Genomic DNA, 20,137 nt, shown 5'->3' on the forward strand with positions numbered 1-20,137 from the left:
TTCTCTCCTGACGTTTTGTCTGCATCTATGGCAAGCATCCCCAGAGGTTGTGAGGTTTGACAACAACCCAGTGATTCCAGCCATGAAAGCCTTCGACAAAACATAGACACTTATTTGCTGCTATCTAAACATGTGATGTTTCACATTGTAGGACTGAATCCTGAGCACAAGACCACTTGCCATCCCTGTGAACAGTCTGTTTTGACAAATAGCCGTGAATGGTGATCTATGTATTCCTCTTGATGGTACATTCCAGCTCCTGACAGCTCTAGCCAGCATACCCACTTTTGGGGGGAGTTGCTGTTGAGCAAGATTTGGAGGACCATAAACGTTGGTAACGAAAATGGGCTTCCTGGAGAGAAATGACTGGAATGGGGTTTGTTTTCTGCAACCAGAGAGGCAACAGAAGCAACCTCAATTTGTGACATACTGGTCAAGGATAGAGAGAATAGGGCAGGGTCAAACCTATGGAAAACTAGTGAACGGCTTGTTAAACCTCGAGGCGTTAACACTCATCTGAGGCCGGATCTAGAATCATAGAAACCTCATGGGCCATCCAGTCCAACCCCACTTTGCCAAGAAACAGGAAAATTGCATTCAAAGCACCCCCGACAGATGGCCATCCAGCACTCCAGGGCAGAGAGTTCCACTGCTGAACAGCTCTCACAGTCAGGAAGTTCTTCCTAATGTTCAGATGGAATCTCCTTTCTTGTAGTTTGAAGCCATTGTCCCATTGCGTACTAGTCTCCAGGGCAGAAGAAAACAAGCTTACTCCCTCCTCCTCCCTATGACTTCCCTTCACATATGTATACATGGCCCTCATCATGTCTCCTCTCAGCCTTCTCTTCTTCAGGCTAAATATGTCCAGCTCTTTAAGCCGCTCCTCATAGGGCTTGTTCTCCAGACCCTTGATCATTTGAGTCCCCTTCCTCTGGACACATTCCAGCTTGTCAACATCTCCCTTCAGTTGTGGTGCCCAGAATTGGACACAATATTCCAGGTGTGGTCTAACCAAGGCAGAATAGAGCATGGGGAGCATAACTTCCCTGGATCTAAACTGCCTCAGGATCTGATCCCATATTATCTGCTTTGAACTGGATTGTATAATTCTACACTGCCAGATAATCTAGGTTCAGATTAAACTACAGAAAAGGAGATTCCACCTGAACATTAGGAAGAACTTCCTGACAGTGAGAGCCATTCATCAGTGTGATGGAGGCTCATTCTTTGGAGGGATTTAAGCAGAGGCTGGATGACCATCTGTCGGGGGTGCTTTGAATGGCAATTTTCCTGCTTCTTGGCAGAATGGGGTTGGACTGGATGGTTCACAATGTCTCTTCCAACTCTAGGATTCTAAGATCATGGGATATAGGGCAGTATAGATCCAGCCTGAGACCTGACTTTTTTCCAAAGCTGTGGTAAAACTGGGAATTAGACTTAAGTTTGTGTATACACCCTGAAAAAGTTAAGATCATCACACTAGGCTGAAATACATTGGTTAGTCCCAACTACAGCAGACCTGTTCATTCAGCTGTGGAAATCAACACACAGTTAAGGAGCTGGGCGTGTTTAGCCTGCAGAAAAGAAGGCTGAGAGGAGACATGATGGTGGCCATGTATAAATATGTGAGCTGAAGTCATCGGGAGGAGGGAGCAAGCTTGTTTTCTGCTGCCCTGGAGACTAAGACGCAAAGGAACAATGGCTTCAAACTACAAGAAGGGAGATTCCACCTGAACATGAGGAAGAACTTCCTGACTGTGAAAGCTGTTCAGCAGTGGAACTCTCTGCCCTGGAGTGTGGTGGAGGCTCCTACTTAGGAGGCTTTTAAGCAGAGGCTGGATGGCCATCTGTCGGGGGTGCTTTGAATGCAATTTTCCTGCTTCTTGGCAGAATGGGGTTGGACTGGATGGCCCACCTGGTCTCTTCAAACTCTACGATTCCATGATTCTAAGTTGATTCAATAGTACTAGTGGGGCTTGGCTATAGGATTTAGGACCCCCTTTCTTTCCAGATAACTAACCTTTGGAGTCCCATGCATATTTAATCAGATGTTAAGTCCATGTGAAGTCATTGGCTCTTACTCTTAGAGAAGTGTGAATGAGTTGCATCCTGAAGCTTTAATTCTGCATCTATTTATCTAGTAATCAGTTCTGCTTTTCAGCTGGAATTGTGTCTGATGATTATGACATATATAAATATGGAGAGGCAAACATAAATCAAGAAACTGAAGCCCTGACAATAAGCCCTTCCTTCTGGTTGATTCAAGAGTGAAAAGGAATGTAGGGCTCATCTGGAAACAAGGGAAGTCCCTATCCATTTGGATTTTTTTGTATCTCAAAACCAAGGTAAGTGAACCACAATAGTTGCTTTGATGGTTCCAGTTAGAAAGGATTTGCTTGGTGTCTTCAATTCTTGGAAACAGGCTGTTGCTCTTCGCTATTAGTGTTGTAGATGGGGTTTTGTCCTTGCTGAATCCACATTACACTTGGTAGATTCTCCATCATTCAGGTGAAGCAGCTTCTTGCACAGGAGTTACTCCTTCTGTGGCAATAACAGTTTGTTAAGTGCAGGCTGTGACATTGTAGTGTCCGCAGCACTTTTGGAGATAAGTGAGTGAGGTATTGAAATCCACACTTTCCCAAACGCCAGAGAAAGAATGGGATCCGTTGGTTGGTGTAAGAGTGCTGTGAAAAAGGAAAATACAAGAAAGTGATGGCAGCAAGCACCATTGTCTCTGGACACCAATGTCGCATATTCCTGACTATGCCATGCCACTTTTTGCCTCAGCTAAGGATATTGGTATTCTTGGCATATCGATTCATTCACCAACGGTCTCAAAGATGTAACTCATCGTCCTCTTCAGGACGCAAACTCCTATGCATGGGCAATTTTGCTTACTACCCCTATGAAACATGTTTAGGCTACAGTTCCCAGAATCTTCCAGTCATAAGACCAGTAGCCATAGTGGCGGCAGAATTCTGGTGCTGTAATGCCAATAACTCTCCAGAAACTTTCTACCTCTTGGTAGATTCCAAAGCGAGTGTAAAAGTTATTTTTAGGAACGTTGGTGCCATCTAGTGTCCTTTCTCATTTTTACAAAGCAAGAATTTCAGAGGATGGGTTGCTGTGAGTTTTCTGGGCTGTATGGCCATGTTCTGGAAGCATTCTCTCCTGACATTTCACCCACATCTATGGTAGACATTCTCAGAGGTTGTGAGGTTTGTTAGAAACAAGACAGGTGGGGTTTTTATATCTGTGGAATAATGTCCAGGGTGGGAGATAAAACTCTTGTCTGTTGGAGGCAAGTGTGAATGCTGCAATTGATCACCTTGATTAGCACTGAATAGCCTTGTAGCTAATAGGAGTCTAGTGCCTAGTTCCAGGGAAGTTATGCTCCCCATGCTCTATTCTGCCTTGGTTAGACCACACCTGGAATATTGTGTCCAAATCTGGGCACCACAATTCAAGAGAGATATTGACAAGCTGGAATGTGTCCAGAGGAGGGCGACTCAAATGATCAAGGGTCTGGAGAACAAGTCCTATGAGGAGTGGGTTAAAGAGCTGGACCTGTTTAGCCTGAAGAAGAGAAGGCTGAGAGGAGACATGATAGCCATATATAAATACGTAAAAGGAAATCATAGAGATGAGAGAGCAGGCTTGTTTTCTGCTGCCCTGGAGACTAGGACGCAGAGCAATGGCTGCAAACTACAAGAAAGGAGATTCCATCCGAACATTAGGAAGAACTTCCTGACTGTGAGAGCCATTCAGCAGTGGAACTCTGCCCCAGAGTGTGGTGGAGGCTGCTTCTTTGGAAGCTTTTAAGCAGAGACTGGATGGACATCTGCTTTAAATGCAATTTTCCTGCTTCTTGGCAGAATGGGGTTGGACTGGATGGCCCATGGGGGTCTCTTCCAACTCTAGGATTCTATGATTCAAGGCTTGGCTGCTTCTTGCCTTGGGGAAACCTTTGTTGGGAAGTGATTGGCAGGTCCTGCTTGTTTCTTGTCTGGAATTCCCCTGTTTTTGAGTGTTGTTCTTTCTTTACTTCCTGAATTTAGAGTTTTTTAAATACTGGTAGCCAGATTTTGTTCATTTTCATGGTTTTCTCCTTTCTGTTGAAATTATCCACATGCTTGTGGATTTCAGTGGCTTCTCCATGAAGCTGTGGACAAATCTACATAGGGACCACCAATGCAGCATTGCCCAAACACGAATCAAGTAACATGAAAGGCACTGCAGACTAAGTCAACCTGAGAAGTCACCCATAGCAGAGCACCTGATGAACCAACCTGGACACAGCATATTATCTGAAAACACAGAAATACTGGACCATGTCAGACTACACAGAGAAGCCATTGAAATCCACAAGCATGTGGACAATTTCAAGGTAATCTCACAACCTCTGAGGATGCCTGCCATAGATGCAGGTGAAACATCAAGAGATAATGCTTCTGGAACATGGCCTGTGCTGTAGTCAGTCATGATGGTTTTATGCCAGTGAAGAAGTACCTGAGACGTTTCCCATGTCAGTAATGTGAAAATGCTGTGAGGTTTTAGTCCAAACTTTTAAGGAAGGTAAACCTGAAGCAAATTTAGAACTGATATGAAAACTAACAGTTGATACTGCATAGAACTTCAGAAGCATCACCTCTAGATATTTATTCTCGGACACTCCTATACCTGGGACGTCCTCTCCACTGAGCGCGCAGCTTCGGGAGGGACGCGGTGAGGGAGGAAGGGGACACCCGCCTAGCCAGCCAGATCAGCTGAATCAACCCTGGCAATCAATGGGGTGACAGATGTCGCAGCCAGATTGCCTTCACATCCTAGATATTTATTGGCTATCACAGCATCCAATGTGATAAACCAGTACACATTTGATTGCTAGCACATCATTCCATGGCTTGCTTCTACTCCCATATGTCCCTCAGGCTCCCTCTGGCGGCATTGCCCACATTGACGCAGCCAAGAGCTCAGTAAGACTGCTTACTCACCTGGTAAACAAGTCTTTGCAGCAAACATAAACATGATAGCTTGTAGAGTTCAATTCAATTTTGCTGAAGAGGTCTAGACAATCAATTGCTTCTCTGGATACGAAGAGGATGCCTGGGAAAGATTGCAGAGGCTGTGAAAGAGGCTCACACTCAGAGCTTGGAAGGTCTCGCATTTGGACGAGAACTCTACAAATCTCTTGACTAGCTTGGGCATGCCAGCTGTGGGAATCTGGGAAGCATTTCCTAGTTCTGCTCCCATCAGGCTGGCAGGGTGGAGGACTGGTACACAAGACAAGGGATTTGTGCTTCTTCGTGGGCCTGGACTTAGGCTTGTGGGCCATGCTGCTGCTGCATGATTAACTCTGCCTATGGCCTCCAATAGGGCTTTGTGGTCTGTGCAGCATGCTGGGTGTTCCTGCACGACAACAAATCAGACTCAATGGCCCTTGCATCCCCTTCCATGTCTTAAGATTCTCATGTGATTTCCCAGAAAAGGACTTTGCTAATTTTGTTAAACAGTATGTGTGTGCGTGCATGTGCATCTCTCCTCAAAGGTCATCAGGTTTGCCTGTTCTCCTATCTCCAGGAAGAACCTGTACAGGAGGATGAAAGCACCTCTATAGCAGCGTTTCTCAACCGGAGCATCGGGACCCCCGTGAGGGTCGCGAGGGGGGTGTCAGAGGGGTCACCAAAGACCACCTGAAAACACGGTATCTTCTGTTGATCAAGTGGGTTCTGTGTGGAAAGGTTGGCCCAATTCTGTCATTGGTGGAGTTCAGAATGCTCTTTGATTGCTGATGAACTATGAATCTCAGCAACTACAACTCCCAAATGTCAAGGTCTATTTCCCCCAAACTCCACCCGTGTTCACATTTGGGCACATTGAGTATTCATCCAAATTTGGTCCAGATCCATTGTTTGAGTCTACAGTGCTCTTTGGATGTAGGCAAACTACAACTCCAAAACTCAAGGTCAGTGTCCACCAAACCCTTCCAGTGTTTTCTGTTGGTCATCATGGGATTTCTGTGTGCCAAGTTTGGTTTAATCCCATCATTGGTAGAGTTCAGAATGCTCTTTGACTGCAGGCAAACTATACATCCCAGCAACTACAACTCCCAAATGACAAAATCAATCCCCTCCCCAACTCCACCAGTACAACTCCCAAATGACAATCCTCCAACCCACCAGTATTCAAATTTGGGCATATCGAATATTTGTGCCAAATTTGGTCCAGTGAATGAAAATACACCCTGCATATCAGATATTTAGATGATGATTCATAACAGTAGCAAAATGACAGTGATGAAGTAGCAACGAAAACAATGTTATAGTTGGGGGTCACCACAACATGAGGAACTGTGTTAAGGTGTCATGGAATTACGAAGGTTGAGAAACACTGCTCTATAGGATACACTTCTTTGCTGCATGGACCAGTCTTATTTCCTCAATGCCTGTGACTAGAATATTGGGCTGGGTAAATCCAAGTTCCAATTCCTATTTGCAATTTGCTCCTTGGTTGGCCCACTCAGGACCTGCTGTTGCTCCTCTTAACAAACTTGATATATCCTTCCATGAACCTTTCCAACCTTTGCCACCCCCACCCCCCAATTCCATAGAAAACACCGATACTGTACCTGCAAGGCATGCATTGAGTAGGGAGACACAGGCCCCGGTAAACAAAGCCCTAAGGACGATGCTGGAAAATTCACCTTTGCGCTCGGGTGCCATAGATGCTTAGAATAAAAAAGAAGGATAGAGATGGATGAGCAGGGCTACCATGCTCGGGGTAGATTTCCTTATAGACTTCTATCAGGCTTATCTTTCCAGATGTTTGCAATCATCCTAGTCACTGATAAGTAGAACTTGGAAAAGGGGCTTTTGCACAAGAATAACCTTTTTGGGCTCTTTAATGAGGGAATCTCAGTCAATATTTATTTATTCATTTATTTGTTTACAGCATTTATATTCCGCCCTTCTCACCCCAAAGGGGACTCAGGGCAGATCACAGCACACATACATGGCAAACTTTCGATGCCAATAGACATACAGGACGGACAAACAAATAGAGGTATGTGGCAGCATTTTTCCAATGTTGGTGTCCTGGAGGTTATGCTCTATTCTGGCCACAGGGTGGTGCTGTTGCTCCATCCTCTGTGAGGATGAGCCTTTCGATCACAGGCTTTCATCCTGTTCTTTGATTGCTAGCTTTTTATGGTGCTGTAAAATAATTCCCCTCTTAAGCGGTACCTAATTTCTCTACTCACAGCTCTTTTTGAACTGCTTAGGTAGACAGTAAGCCAGGCTGAAGGTCGGGTGTTCACCCCGACCTGGGCTCGAACTGCCAGCCTTTTGGTTGGTAAAGACCTATTTCTGTTGGTGATTAACCAGCTGTGCTAAAGCCCGGCCCTGTATGGGACCATAGGCAGCACAGGGAAGCACAGGACATAGCTACAAGGTGACCAGGGGAGCTTTTGCACAATTAAAACTTGTGCACCAGCTGTGCCCATACCTTGGGAAGTCAGACTTGGCCACGGTGGTCCACGCTCCCGTTACATCCGGGATAGACTACTGCACCGCACTCTACGTGGGGTTGCCTTTGAAGACTGCTCAGAAGCTTCAAATAGTCCAACGAGAGACAGCCAGGTTGATAACTGGGGTGGCATACAGGGAGCATACAACTCCCATGTTACGTCAGCTCCATTGGCTGTCAATTCAAAGTGCCGGCTTTGGCCTATAAAGCCCGAAACAGCCCCAGCCCAATTTACCTGTCTGAACGCATCTCCCCCCATGAACCATCACAGAGATTAAGATCCTCCGGGGAAGCCCTGCTCTCCATCTGGCCATTGTCACAGGCACGACTGGTGGGGATGAGAGACAGGGCCTTCTTGGTAATTGCCCTGGCTATGGAACTCCTTTCCTGGTGAGATCAGGTCAGCCCCTTCTCTCTCTCCTGTCCTTCAGAAGGTTGGTCAAAACTTGGCTGTGGGACCAAGCTTTCGGGACAGGGCAATAAAGCAGCAATAGGAAAGATTACCAGGCCAATTGGATTTGACACAAATGACCAAGACTGTTTTAAATGGCATATTTTAATATGTTTATGTATGCGTATATGAATTCTTGTCCCGGCATTGAATATTTGCCGTATATATGCTGTGCTCCGTCCTGAGTCCCCTTCAGGGTGAGAAGGGTGGAATAGAAATGTTTTAAATAAATAAATAAAATTTTAGACATTGTGCTGTCTGAGAAAAAGGGCAAGTTGGCTTCTCCTCTCCTGCATGTACAGAAACCGACTGGACAGTCAGTTGGATCTTTGTTCAACAGGGGAGATGGCTTAGAAGTCTTCCGTCACAGTTTGAGGGGGTATCACTTCTGCCTTAAGTAAAAGGCCTGGGCAGTTGCCACTATTGCTCCTAATATTTATTGTGCTGAATGGTCGGGCCAGCCTTGCTGAATTCTGGACCCGGAAGGAAACCACTTTGACTTTGCATGGCACAAAGGTATTTCCCCTGAGCTCATGCTTCCTCCCAGCCTCAAGGCCTGCCAACTCACCCAAGCCACCCATCATTATCCCGATGGAACTCAGATTGGCAAATCCGCACAGAGCAAAGGTTGTGATGGTTTCGGCTCTGACCTGCAGAGTAAGAGAAACAAGGCAATCAGGGCAGTGATAACAGCAGAGAACAACCACCTCCACCTATTCCCGCAATAGCAGATCTCTCCTTCCTTCCTTCTCTCCGTCCCTCCCTCTGTTGCCTCTCTTCCCAATGCACACAGCAGGGAAGTTTGAGTAAGACAAGCATGCCAGGAAAGAGCTTGGAAAAGTTATATGTTGCAAAATCCTTCTGCCAACATGCCTGCTGAGCAGAAGGACTCCGGAAAGTGTATGATTTATGGAAGGGAGGAATCAGTTTTAAGATGCACACCTAAAATCTGAGACTTAGAGATAACCCTTGTGAACTGAAAGGAGAAGTTTAAACACTCGTCTCCTGGAAACTGCTTTCTTATCATTGTTGCTTTTAGAAGTGTCCGTCAATCTATATTACTTCAAGACTTTCCTGAATAAATATTGGTTTTACTACAAACTGGATTCAAGAGAAATGTCTGGGGAATGTCTATTATCTCTGCAAAAAAGTGGATTTTACAAGCCTCAGGTATATTATCTGGGTGGAATGAAATGATCTAAGAATTTCTGGGAATATAACCATTCCTCAAACATACTTTCCGATGTTTGAAAGCAATACGATTAGGTGTGGAGATAGGATTTTTGGCCGTACAGGGTTTTGGACTTCATTTTCCACAATCCCTTGCCATTGGCCACACAGATTGGGGATTCTGGAAACTGAACGCCAGGAATTCTCCAAGTATGTAATGGAGCACGCTCACTTAACTTCCTCCCTATTATTCAACCTAGTGGTGGAAGCGTTGACAAAGGGTGATGCAGTCTAGAGCTGGGCAACAGCCGATGTCAAGCACATGCGAAATGCATGTTCATATTGGATCTGGTTCTGGGGAACTTACCCAGTCATTCAGTGTTTTTTTAATTACTGAGAGAGGATTTGACTACTAATATCCTCTAGTCTAGTGGTTCCCAACCTTTTTTTGACCAGGGACCACTCTCCAACATTAGTACCAAAAGGGCTACAAATCAGTTTTTGATCAACTTTAGATTCAGTTTGTTTATTTGGGGTGCTCATTCAGAAAATTGCATTGGATAGACCACATCAATTCTAGTTTCTGATACAGAACATATCCCATCCAGTAGTTGCCATCTGCTTGCCCACAGAAAACCATATTTAATAATCTAGAGCCGCGGACCTTATTTTAGGTCTTTTGGACCCCCAGTGGGCTGAAGCCCACAGGTTGGGAACCACTGCTGTAGTCCAACACTCAAACTACTACATCATGCTGACTCCCATTTTCTTAGCTAAAGCCCCCCAAATCTGGCCATTTGCCAGTTGATGAAAAATAGGAGAAGCAGTTGACAGGCAGCCAGACATAGAATAATAACTGGATGTCCAGTTCCAATCTTTTTTTGACCAGGGCTCCCTCCAGATATTAAGTCCAGTCGTGTCTGACGCTGGGGGTTGGTGCTCATCTCCATTTCTAAGCCGAAGAGCTGGCGTTGTCTGTAGACACCTCCAAGGTCATGTAGGTGGCATGACTGCATGGAGCCGTACCTATTGATCTACTCACATTTGCATGTTCTCACACTGCTAGGTTGGCAGAAGCTGGGGCTAACAGCAGAAGTTCACGCTGCTCCCCGGATCACTTGACCAGGGACCACTTTAACCAGGGACAACTCACCAACATTAGTACCAAAAGGGTTACGAATCAGTTTTTGGTCAACTTTAGATTTGGTTTGGTTATTTGGGGTGCTGATTCATAAAATTGCATTGGGTGGACCACATCAGCTCTAGTTTCTAATACAGAACATATGCCATCCAGTAGTCACCATCTGCTCGCCCACAGAAAACCATATTTAATAATCTAGAGTATATGTAGTCTATTCAATGCAGTTTTCTGAATCAGCACCCCAAATAACCCCAAGAACAAGCCTAAAAACGAAGACACCAAGGCGCCCCCACTTCCAGGTGCCACATGGAACAGCTCTGCTCAGGGAGAGGGAGGAAGAGGAGCAGCAGCAGTTGGGAGGCTTGTCACAAAACCTTGACACTATAAGAGGGTTTTGCAAGACCAGTTGCTCTTGTTACAGTGGTGTAAAAATTGTGAGGCTGCTGACCATATTTTAGTTCTTGCGGGCCACTGGTGGTCCACGGACCACAGATTGGGAACCACTGCACTAATCCAATATTCAAACTACTTAATCCTGCTGACTCCAATTTTCTTAGCTATAGGCCCCCAAATCTGGCAATTTCCCAGTTGGTGAAAAATAGGAGGAGCTGACAGGCTGACAGATTAAATACATTGCATGTCCAGTTACAGGAAAGAGCTGGATGGAACTTGGCTGTTTCTACTCTGCTCTCCACCAGCCATGGCCATGTTTGGGAGGCTGCAGCTGAGAAAAGGTGGGTGGAGGGATGAACAGGAGACTCCCCTAGCTACAACTCATAGCTGATTCAGGATCACATCACCAATACACTGATCAGGCGATACTTGCAGAAATCCATTGCTTGTGATTCCCATTCCATTCTGACAGCCCAGCCAGTCGCTTCTGCCTGATGGTTGAAAGTTGCTGATAGGCAACAAACTCATTTAAGAAGATCTTGGTTCCCAGCAACTCAGCAACCAGGGGTGCATCCTCCCAGCTTGCTCCTAACAAGAAGGCTAAAGGAACCAGGACATAGGAGCAGATCATCTGCAAGCAAGAACAGGTGGTTAATAACCTCTCAGGGCAAGTCTGTAACCACTTTGTGACTACTGCCCATTTCCTCATCTATCTCATTGGCATCCAGAATCATAGAATTATGACCACTGCTAACTTCATCCACACCAACTCATCTGCTTTGATTTCCATCTTGCAAATTGTCAGTCGGAGAGTTCTGGGTCCTTGCTAAACTACAAATCCTACAGAATGTTGCCATGCGAGTTAAAACGGAATATAACGGTACAACATGATGATGAGGACCCCAGTGTTTTCTCAGTGAGGGTGGTGGCCTTATGGAGAATACCTGGAAGGAGAGTTCTGGCACGTTGACCATGCTCCCCAGCCAAGACAGGGTGGCATTGATGAACTCGAGCACTGCCAGGAAGGCAATGAGGTTGGCTGCGATATTTGCAACCAGCCCCACAGAGACACTGGCTCCGTTTCCAGCAGCTTCCAGAACATTCTTCTCTTCCCTGTGGCAACATACAAAAGGAAGAGAATACTGAAAGACGTTTCTAGAACCTGGTGCCAAAGTTGATATCATTTTGAAAAGGAAAGTTATTTTGAAAGTGAAACCGTATTTGTTTTACATGGTTGATTTATAAATTAAGGCAGTGATTCCCAAATGTTACTCTTGCAGAGGTTTTGGACTTCATCTCCCAGAATTCCTGACTGTTGGCCCTGCTGTCTGAGGCACTTGGGAGTTGAAGTCCAAATCCCTTGGAGGACTCAAGCTTGGGAACCCTGCACTAAAGCATACTAGTGCCTGAGTTGGACTTTGCCTCATCGTAAAACATGCCTCCCAAGTTATCAGTGAAACAAAGCTCACTGACTTCTTAATTTTTGCTTAAAGACAAAGAAATCTGACTTCTGTTGTGTTTATCTCCTCCTAATCCATATACAGAATTCAACTGGACTGGCAGTAATATTTAAGTTGGATAGTTTCCCTCAGAGGAAAGACATGCCACACAGAACCAGTCCAAAATATTTTGCTGCTTGGAGCCAAGGACAAGTTGGCACTCATCTCCTCCTTTCCATCTACAGAAGCTGGCTGGACCAAAATCCCTTCAGCAGTGACAGTAAGAAGAGGTCCTCAGCCACACCTGGAGAGCAGATTTGGGGGTTCAGGACCAGGCTGTATGGATTATACAGCTTTGTCCTTGTGCTGTCGCGTGCTGGGCCTATGACAATGTCTGTTTACAGGACGTGCTTTCTGTATGCCCAACGGGACGCCGGGGTGCCTCAGCTAAAGGGTACCATAGATTTCCTAACACAAAGTTCTGTAGAGGCTCAAAATAGGTTCAACAAAGTTCTTTATTAAGGCTTAAATCTTCGAACAAACGAATTAAATGCTTTATGACCTTGAAAAACTAGTAACTTTCTCGATCTACCAACAAGGGACAGCCAACTGCTTGATAAACTGTTCCTATCTTCTTTAGGGAAACCTTCCGACCCCTCCTTGGGCAGTCTTTCTTAACCCTGCTGGCGTGAGGCCCCAAGTCCCGGCACTAAGCTGTGTTATGGATAGCCCGAGCGGTCCCTTACCAGGCAATGGTTGCTGTAGATCTGCCAAGCTGGTGTCCTGTAGATTTGCCCCACGAAGGCCGTGGAACCATTCCTTTATTTTCCAGCAAAGCTGGCTATATTCCCCCAGCAAAGCTGTGGAACTGTAACTTTACTCCCCAGCAAAGCTGTAGAGGTTTTCCTTTTTCCCCAGCAAAAGCTGTAAGAAGTGAAGCTTTTTGCAGATGGGACAGAGAAAAAGCCACACGTCCTACTGTAAGGCTCCAAATTGTGAGACTGAACTAAAAGTCCCCCTTTCCCTCCAAAACCTGGGAAAAGGGGCGGATCTAAAGGCTCTAATGATGATTGATAGGTTGTTGGCCCTATGACTGCAACCTGGGGAAAGCTACCCAATTGCAAAATGCATGGCCCAAATGAATTCAAACAAACCAGCAGTGCAAGAAAAAGAATCAAATCTCCTGGCACAGCCATGCCAGCACAGCCCTCGTGGAAAAAGAGCTGTTAGGAGGAGTGTCATTGTTCCCTATACTTTTTACTACCAGCTGACTTGCTTTACCTAACAAATTTTACTCTCAATGGGGTTTGAGTCTCAGGGTTTCCAATAGCACTCACCCAGCAGCAATTTCAACACCCTCTTGATTCCGAAACTTGGACTCTTCCACTTCTGGATAGACAAGTTTAGCCATTGCTAAAGCACATGGGGCTGCCATCACTGAAGCAGCAATCAAGGAGGAAGGGTCAATCTGCAGTAGAAGAACATAGCCCCTTATATTCAGTGAAGTTATGGATGCAGAACCCTTGTGGAAGTGGAAAACTGTGGGCAAATAACAACAACATATACCACACAGTTCTAAACGCTTTGGGAGGGAAGGATATTAGAGACAAAGTTGAAGTATTTGGCCACATAATGAGGAGACACGAAAGCTTAGAGAAAACGATGCTGGGGAAAATGGAAGGAAAAAGGAAGAGGGGCCGACCAAGGGCAAGATGGAGGGATGGTATCTTTGAAGTGACTGCCTTGACCTTGAAGGAGCTGGGGGTAGCCACGGCCAACAGGGATCTCTAGCATGGGCTGGTCCATGAGGTCACAAAGAGTCGAAAGCAACTAAACGAATAAACAACAACAGCCTAAACGCTTGGGAAGTGTTCAACTTGTGAATCTGTGATACGAAATCCGGCATATACATCTTGTTTGCTGTGTCATGCTGTGGTTTTGTGTCAGTAAAATAAGAACAACAAAAACAACAATAATAATACTTTATTTGAAACCACCCTGAAGGGACTCAGGGTGGTTTCCAACATATAAGGCAAAACGTTCAATTGCCAAGAAATAAATCATTTAAAAATTAAATTAAAAAATTATAAAACACAAAATCCTGCTAAAACACAACAATAAAAATTTAAACCGATTGCAATTATAAATCCATCAGATGAGGTTCAACAAAACCTATGGCCAGGACTACAAAATGGGCAAGTCAACTACAGAAATGCTGGGCAAGGGATAGCGCAACAGCATATCATAGGGCCGGGCAAGTGCAGACCAGAGTACTAACCGACCTAAGGATTGGGCCTAGGGACTAATCATTCTCGAAAACCTGCCGGAACGTCCAGGTTTTCAGGTCCCTACAAAAGGGGGACTGTGTGAGGGCTCGCTTTTTTTCAATGGAGAAAACAGGAATCTCAAGTCCTTCAGAATGATTGAATGGACAACTGCCAGAGGTGGACTATAGAATCACACTGCAGGGTCTACAAATGCCTGGAAGATTTTTATTTCTAGGAATCTCGAGGTCCTCCTATGCAACTCTATAGTCAACTTCTGGAGAAAACTGATTATGGAGTCATTAATTCAAGAATAATCAAATCTGCAAATGTTAGACCTGCAAATGTAAAGAGCAAAGAGGCCAGCATCAAGTTAGTGTTTTGCATGTGCACTTGTGATTTTTTTTGTAATAAATTTTTATTGTGCATTTTAATAATTTTTACAGCAAAAGTGAAGAAAGTCATGTCTTCAAATCGTAGACAGAGAGGTGAAGTGATGAGGTGAAAGTTAAAAAGAAAGAGAGAAGACAAAAAGAGGAAAGAAAAAGAAAAAAACAAAAAAACTTGACTTCCCAATGTCCTCTGAGTACTCAATTTCATAATAATAATAATAATAATAATAATAATAATATCAGTTCTCGATAAATATATATATATTTCACATGTCAGATATTTCTATCATAATGGTTTTTTCTCTTTTTTGAATTTTGAACTTGCGATTTTTTTTGGACAATGCATAACAGTCATATTATTTATTTATTTAGAGTATTTCTGCCCTGTCTTTCTCTGCAATGAGGACCCAAGGTGGCTTACAGCACGCCAACATATAAAATCCATCAAACAGAAATACATAAAAAGGTAAAGCCATAATAAAACATCAATCAACAAAATCCATAAAATAAGACAAAAGCAATAGCCTGATGTCCAGCTTTTGGAAGCATCAACAGTGATGCACACACAAGACTGTTGCACGTATGGAAGCACCTTGCAGTAGAAAGAGTAGGCATGCTTCTAAACCATTGCTCCATATTACATTACACTGGTATTTCATCTTGTTACTTTACTCCACCGGCCAATACTGAAAAAGTATAGTTTCTAGTACTCACTCCAAATGATATATATGCTCCCATCACACTGCCAGCAATAGTGGCAAAGCCTCCCGTCATCACTGCATGAACTTCTGACTTGGTCATGTCTTTCAGGTACGGGCGAATGAGCAGCGGAGCTTCTGTCTGAAAACAAAAGGAAGGCTCAAACAATTGGGCAGAGAGGAAGGGTGTAGGGAGAGGAGGGTCCAGTGCAATGGCTCTATGGACTTGCTCCTGTCCCAGATAAGACCACAAGATTGTAGCTGAAATTCCAAAACTTTGACAAAATCAGCAACTATAAGAAAACTATGATGTTTCCATCCCATGCTTGGAATGGTTTTGTATCCCTTACACACCCAAACCAATGCATAGCCAAAGAATAAAACACCCAAGCAGGACTACAATTAAAGCTTCTGGCCATGTTGGCTGAAGCATTTGGGAAATTGCAGTCCAAAATAACAACAATTTCTCCATGCTTTGGAGCAGATACCAGCTTACCATCCCGACGAATATGTTGCCCACCACACTCAGGGTTTCTGTAGCTGCTGTACCCATGGTGAGTTGTAAGAGCCAGGACAGCTGTAAGAATGAATCAGAGATGGTCAGTTGCAGCAGAGATTGGAACATTGCTTGCAAAAAAGAACTTAATATAGTTACCACTCTTGAGCGCCCTCTCAAGTTGCGATGGCTTAAATTGCAACCGCTCCACTGATTGCCTGTCCATTTCCAGCTATAACTCAAAGTGCTGGTTATGACCTTCTTTGAAGGACCATATTCACCTTTATGAACTGGTGTGTTGAGACCTGGGAGGGATGTGTGTCTAATGTGTGTGTCTAATGATATAGTATGCCCCCATATCTATGGGGGATATAGTCTATAACAGTGGTTCTCAACCTGTGGGCCCCCAGATGTTTTGGCCTTCAACTCCCAGAAATCCTAACCACTTGTAAACTGTCTGGGATTTCTGGGAGTTGTAGGCCGAAATACCTGGGAGCCACAGGTTGAGAACCATTGGTCAAGGACTTCACGTGGACACATAAAACTGTGGGTAATAGTGAACCTTTCTCCTGAGAACTAGGGCCAGTTGGAGGGCAACAAGTGTCTAGATCCAGGGAAGTCATGCTCCCCATGCTCTATTCTGCCTTGATCAGACCATACCTTGAATACTGTGTCCAATTCTGGGTACCACAATTGAAGGGATATATTGACAAACTGGAATGTGTCCAGAGGAGGGCAACTAAAAGGATCAAAAGTCTGGAGAACAAGCCCTATGAGGAGCAGCTTAAAGAGCTGAAAAGGAGAAGGCTGAGAAGAGACATGATGAGGGCCATGGATAAATACATGAGAGGAAGTCATAGGGAGGAGGGAGCAAGCTTGTTATCTGCTGCTCTGGAAACTAGGATGAGGAACAACGGCTTCAAACTACAAGAAAGGAGATTCCATCTGAACATTAGGAAGAACTTCCTGACTGTGAGAGCTGTTCAGCAGTGGAACTCTCTGCCCCAGAGTGGGGCGAAGGCTCCTTCTTTGGAAGCTTTGAAACAGAGGCTGGTTGGTGATCTGTTGGGGTGTTTTGAATGCGATTTTCCTCCTTCTTGGCAGAATGGGGTTGGACTAGATGGCCCACAAGGTCTTCCAACTCTAGGATTCTATGATTCTAGAGCTGTTCAGCAGTGGAACTCTCTGCCCCGGAGTGTGGTGGAGGCTCCTTCTTTGGAAGCTTTGAAACAGGCTGGATGCCCATCTGTTGGTGGTGCATTGAATGCAATTTTCCTGCTTCTTGGCAGAAAGGGGTTGGACTGGATGGCCCATGAAGTCTCTTCCAACACTACGATTCTATGATTCTATAAGCAACCTGGTGAATGCCTAGGGATCTATGCCTTGGTTACAATAGCTGGCTGGGATCCTTCCTCCAAGACACTGGCTCCCACAGAGTCCCTGGATCAAAGTATAGACTGACTAACCCTCTTTTACCTAATTCCTCATACACTATGCACATGCAGATACAGGTATTCCAAACAGAAAGAACCTGCATGATACAGGAGTCACAATTTGCACAGATAAAAGATAGATATCTGTTCCATAATAGAGTCTTCATGACCCCTCTTTTAGTTTCTAGAGCTTAATCCAGTGCATTACCTTCAGGACGATGAACTGCATGACCCTCAAATAGTAGAGTATAGACATCACACAGCTGAAGAAGACAACGACGGGCAGTGCCTGGACACAGAACAACATGGAACACGTTAGCCTTTAGCAAGTGTCATCCAAGAATTCACCATGTTTCTCGATGTAAGAGCAAAAGATGCAACTGCAGGGCTTGGGCTTGAAGCTTCCACAAAGGACCATGCCTCTTTCCCTATAACACCATCATTTCATACTTGGTCAGCTCTTCTCCCCTCAAAACCACTTCTGAGTATTTCTTGCTGAAGAAAACCCTATAACATTCACGAGGTCACCATAAACTGAAAGGCAATTTGAAGGCATGCACACAAACAGTTGAAGAGCAAGACCACATGCCAAGTGCATTGTCTCAACTAAGGAAACCCCAGTCTTGAATTTTTGAGACCCGATTGGAGAGCTCGCCTTCATAGGACTGCCATAAGTCAATACCGGCATTATATATTGCTCACTGTATTCATATGCTTTTTTATTGTGTTGCTGTTTCTGGTTTTGGTTTTTATATTGTTGTAATTTGTTGTTTGGGCTTGGCCTCATGTAAGCCGCCCCGAGTCCCCGTTGGGGGAGATGGAGGCGGAGTATAAATAAAGATGTTGTTGTTGTTATGGCACATAACATATAGCAACACATGCTGAGGCGGAAGCCAGAATCACACAGGAGAAAGAAGATGGCACACATATATATCAATAAAGGAAATCTGAAATAAACTGCAATAGATCCTACAGAGACTATGTCCTGGCCCCAATGTCCTAATCTTTTTTTATACTGGTTTTAAACCACTTTATTGAATGTGTTGCAATAGGAGTTTCCCAGATTAGTTTAGTGCAGTGATGGGCAACCTTTTGAGCTTGGTGTGTCAAAATTTGCCAAAAACCTGAGCATAACTTGGGTGGGGTGTCAACTTCGAGGAAAAAAACATAATATTGCAATATTTATAGTATAATAAATAAGAAAAATGTATATTCCATGCTGAGTTATGGAGTGAACAATGCTCAGACGTGCAGATGTTAAATTTGTAGAGCCTTTTACAAATTTAAGGATGGAATTAGATTGGCTCTTATAAGGTATACTTCTCTGCATGTGAAACCTGTAACTTTAAATGGGTCTCCTCGGAAGGAGGGTACCCCCGGACCGCACCAAAGAGGATCCGCTACCTTCTCAGCGAGACTTTCAGGGAGCCAATCCAAGCGACCAATAAAATGTTAAAAGAAATGATTTTCCCGTCCAAGAAGTTGAAGAAGTGGCGACCGAGGCTTTTATTTTGCGATTCAGCTGAAAAGGATGCGATTGTAGTGATCATTCACCTACAAGCATGGTTATACAGAGTTTTGGAGGCATCTTTATACATACAGTAAGTTCCGCAATCTTGAATTTCCCGCCCGCCTTCCCTCACCCGGCTTGGCTGTGATTGGTGGATGGCTGAACAGCTGGGAGAGGCTTGCCAGTCCGTCCCTGCACTCAGCCTATCACAGAGTTCCCTCGCTTCGGGGAGCCAGCGAATCAGGGACGAGGAGGCGGGACAGAAAAGGGTAACAATGAAGGAGGAAGGATTATGATTGCTTGACAAAGGACCTTCACGCGTCCGGGGGCAAAGTCGGCCAGCTGGGAAGGTAAACTATTGTTTGGGTAAAGGAGAAGGATGATTGAATCAATCTGGTTTTTTCCTGGCTGAAACAGAGCAAATATGTTGCTTAATGGGTTTCGGGAGATATGATCAAGGCTGGGCACAGACCCCCTGGTGGGCAGCCTGGCCCCTATTGTTGCTGGCAAATTAAGACTTGGCCGGAGGAAGAAATCTATTTATTGGGCATGCTCCGAAGACAAATAGAAAAACTTCCTTAGTTATTGTTCCATGCAAAAGATGGAGTGATGGGGGTTTCATTGTGAGGCAAACGGCCCCCCTTCGGGCAGCTGGGCACTCTCGGATCTTCCGCTTCTGGGTTCTTTTTGTGGGGCAAAGTTGGAGGGGCAGAGGGTAATGCAAGGGGTACACATCCATAAGCATTCCATACATAGTACATTGATTAAACTTATTCCCATCCCTTCCCCAAACAAAATTAATAAAGCAATTTTATTATGAAAATGAATATTTTTAGTCCTGGGTTTCTTGGAAAGTTCATGGAGAGGAAAAGGGCTCATTGATGCCCAAAAAGGGTAAGCGCCAGAGAGTTCACGATCGCCGGGGGGGCACAAGGGGGAAAGGATGGAGTCCTTGGAGCCGGCAGAAACAGCCCCCCCCCCCCCGCCGTGCTGCAATCGGCTTCCTTGAGAGTCCTTGGTGAACTAGAACTTCCCCAGGGGAAGGGGTCTTCCTGGCCAGACCCTTCCCTGAGTCCCATGGGGGAGAGCGCATTGGGTCCCCGAGTCCAGAGTCTGGCGAAGGCGAGGAGAAGCTGAGCCGATCGGCAATGGAGAGGAGGAAGCCAGCTGATTGTCAAAATCAGCTGTTTTGAGCCGGAAAATATTCCTGCAACTTTAAAGGTTGT

The 20,137-nt window shown here is 44.9% G+C and overlaps 1 protein-coding gene across 1 annotated transcript in view; it reads right to left on the minus strand.

Moving 5' to 3' along the window:
* Positions 1-2,560: 2,560 nt before the first annotated feature.
* The window catches only part of LOC132762729 (sodium/nucleoside cotransporter 1-like), a 40,974-nt gene continuing 23,397 nt past the window's right edge, over positions 2,561-20,137 (minus strand). Inside the window, exons 9-18 of the mRNA XM_067471474.1 lie at positions 17,610-17,690; positions 15,969-16,049; positions 15,489-15,614; positions 13,456-13,586; positions 11,624-11,792; positions 11,113-11,310; positions 8,544-8,625; positions 6,629-6,727; positions 4,995-5,106; positions 2,561-2,684 (exon numbers count right to left, since the gene is read on the minus strand). Of these exons, the coding sequence (XP_067327575.1) occupies positions 2,561-2,684; positions 4,995-5,106; positions 6,629-6,727; positions 8,544-8,625; positions 11,113-11,310; positions 11,624-11,792; positions 13,456-13,586; positions 15,489-15,614; positions 15,969-16,049; positions 17,610-17,690 (1,203 nt within the window). The remainder of the gene's footprint in view (positions 2,685-4,994; positions 5,107-6,628; positions 6,728-8,543; positions 8,626-11,112; positions 11,311-11,623; positions 11,793-13,455; positions 13,587-15,488; positions 15,615-15,968; positions 16,050-17,609; positions 17,691-20,137) is intronic.

Source organism: Anolis sagrei, chromosome 9, assembly GCF_037176765.1.
Source record: "Anolis sagrei isolate rAnoSag1 chromosome 9, rAnoSag1.mat, whole genome shotgun sequence".
Lineage (NCBI taxonomy): Eukaryota > Metazoa > Chordata > Lepidosauria > Squamata > Dactyloidae > Anolis > Anolis sagrei.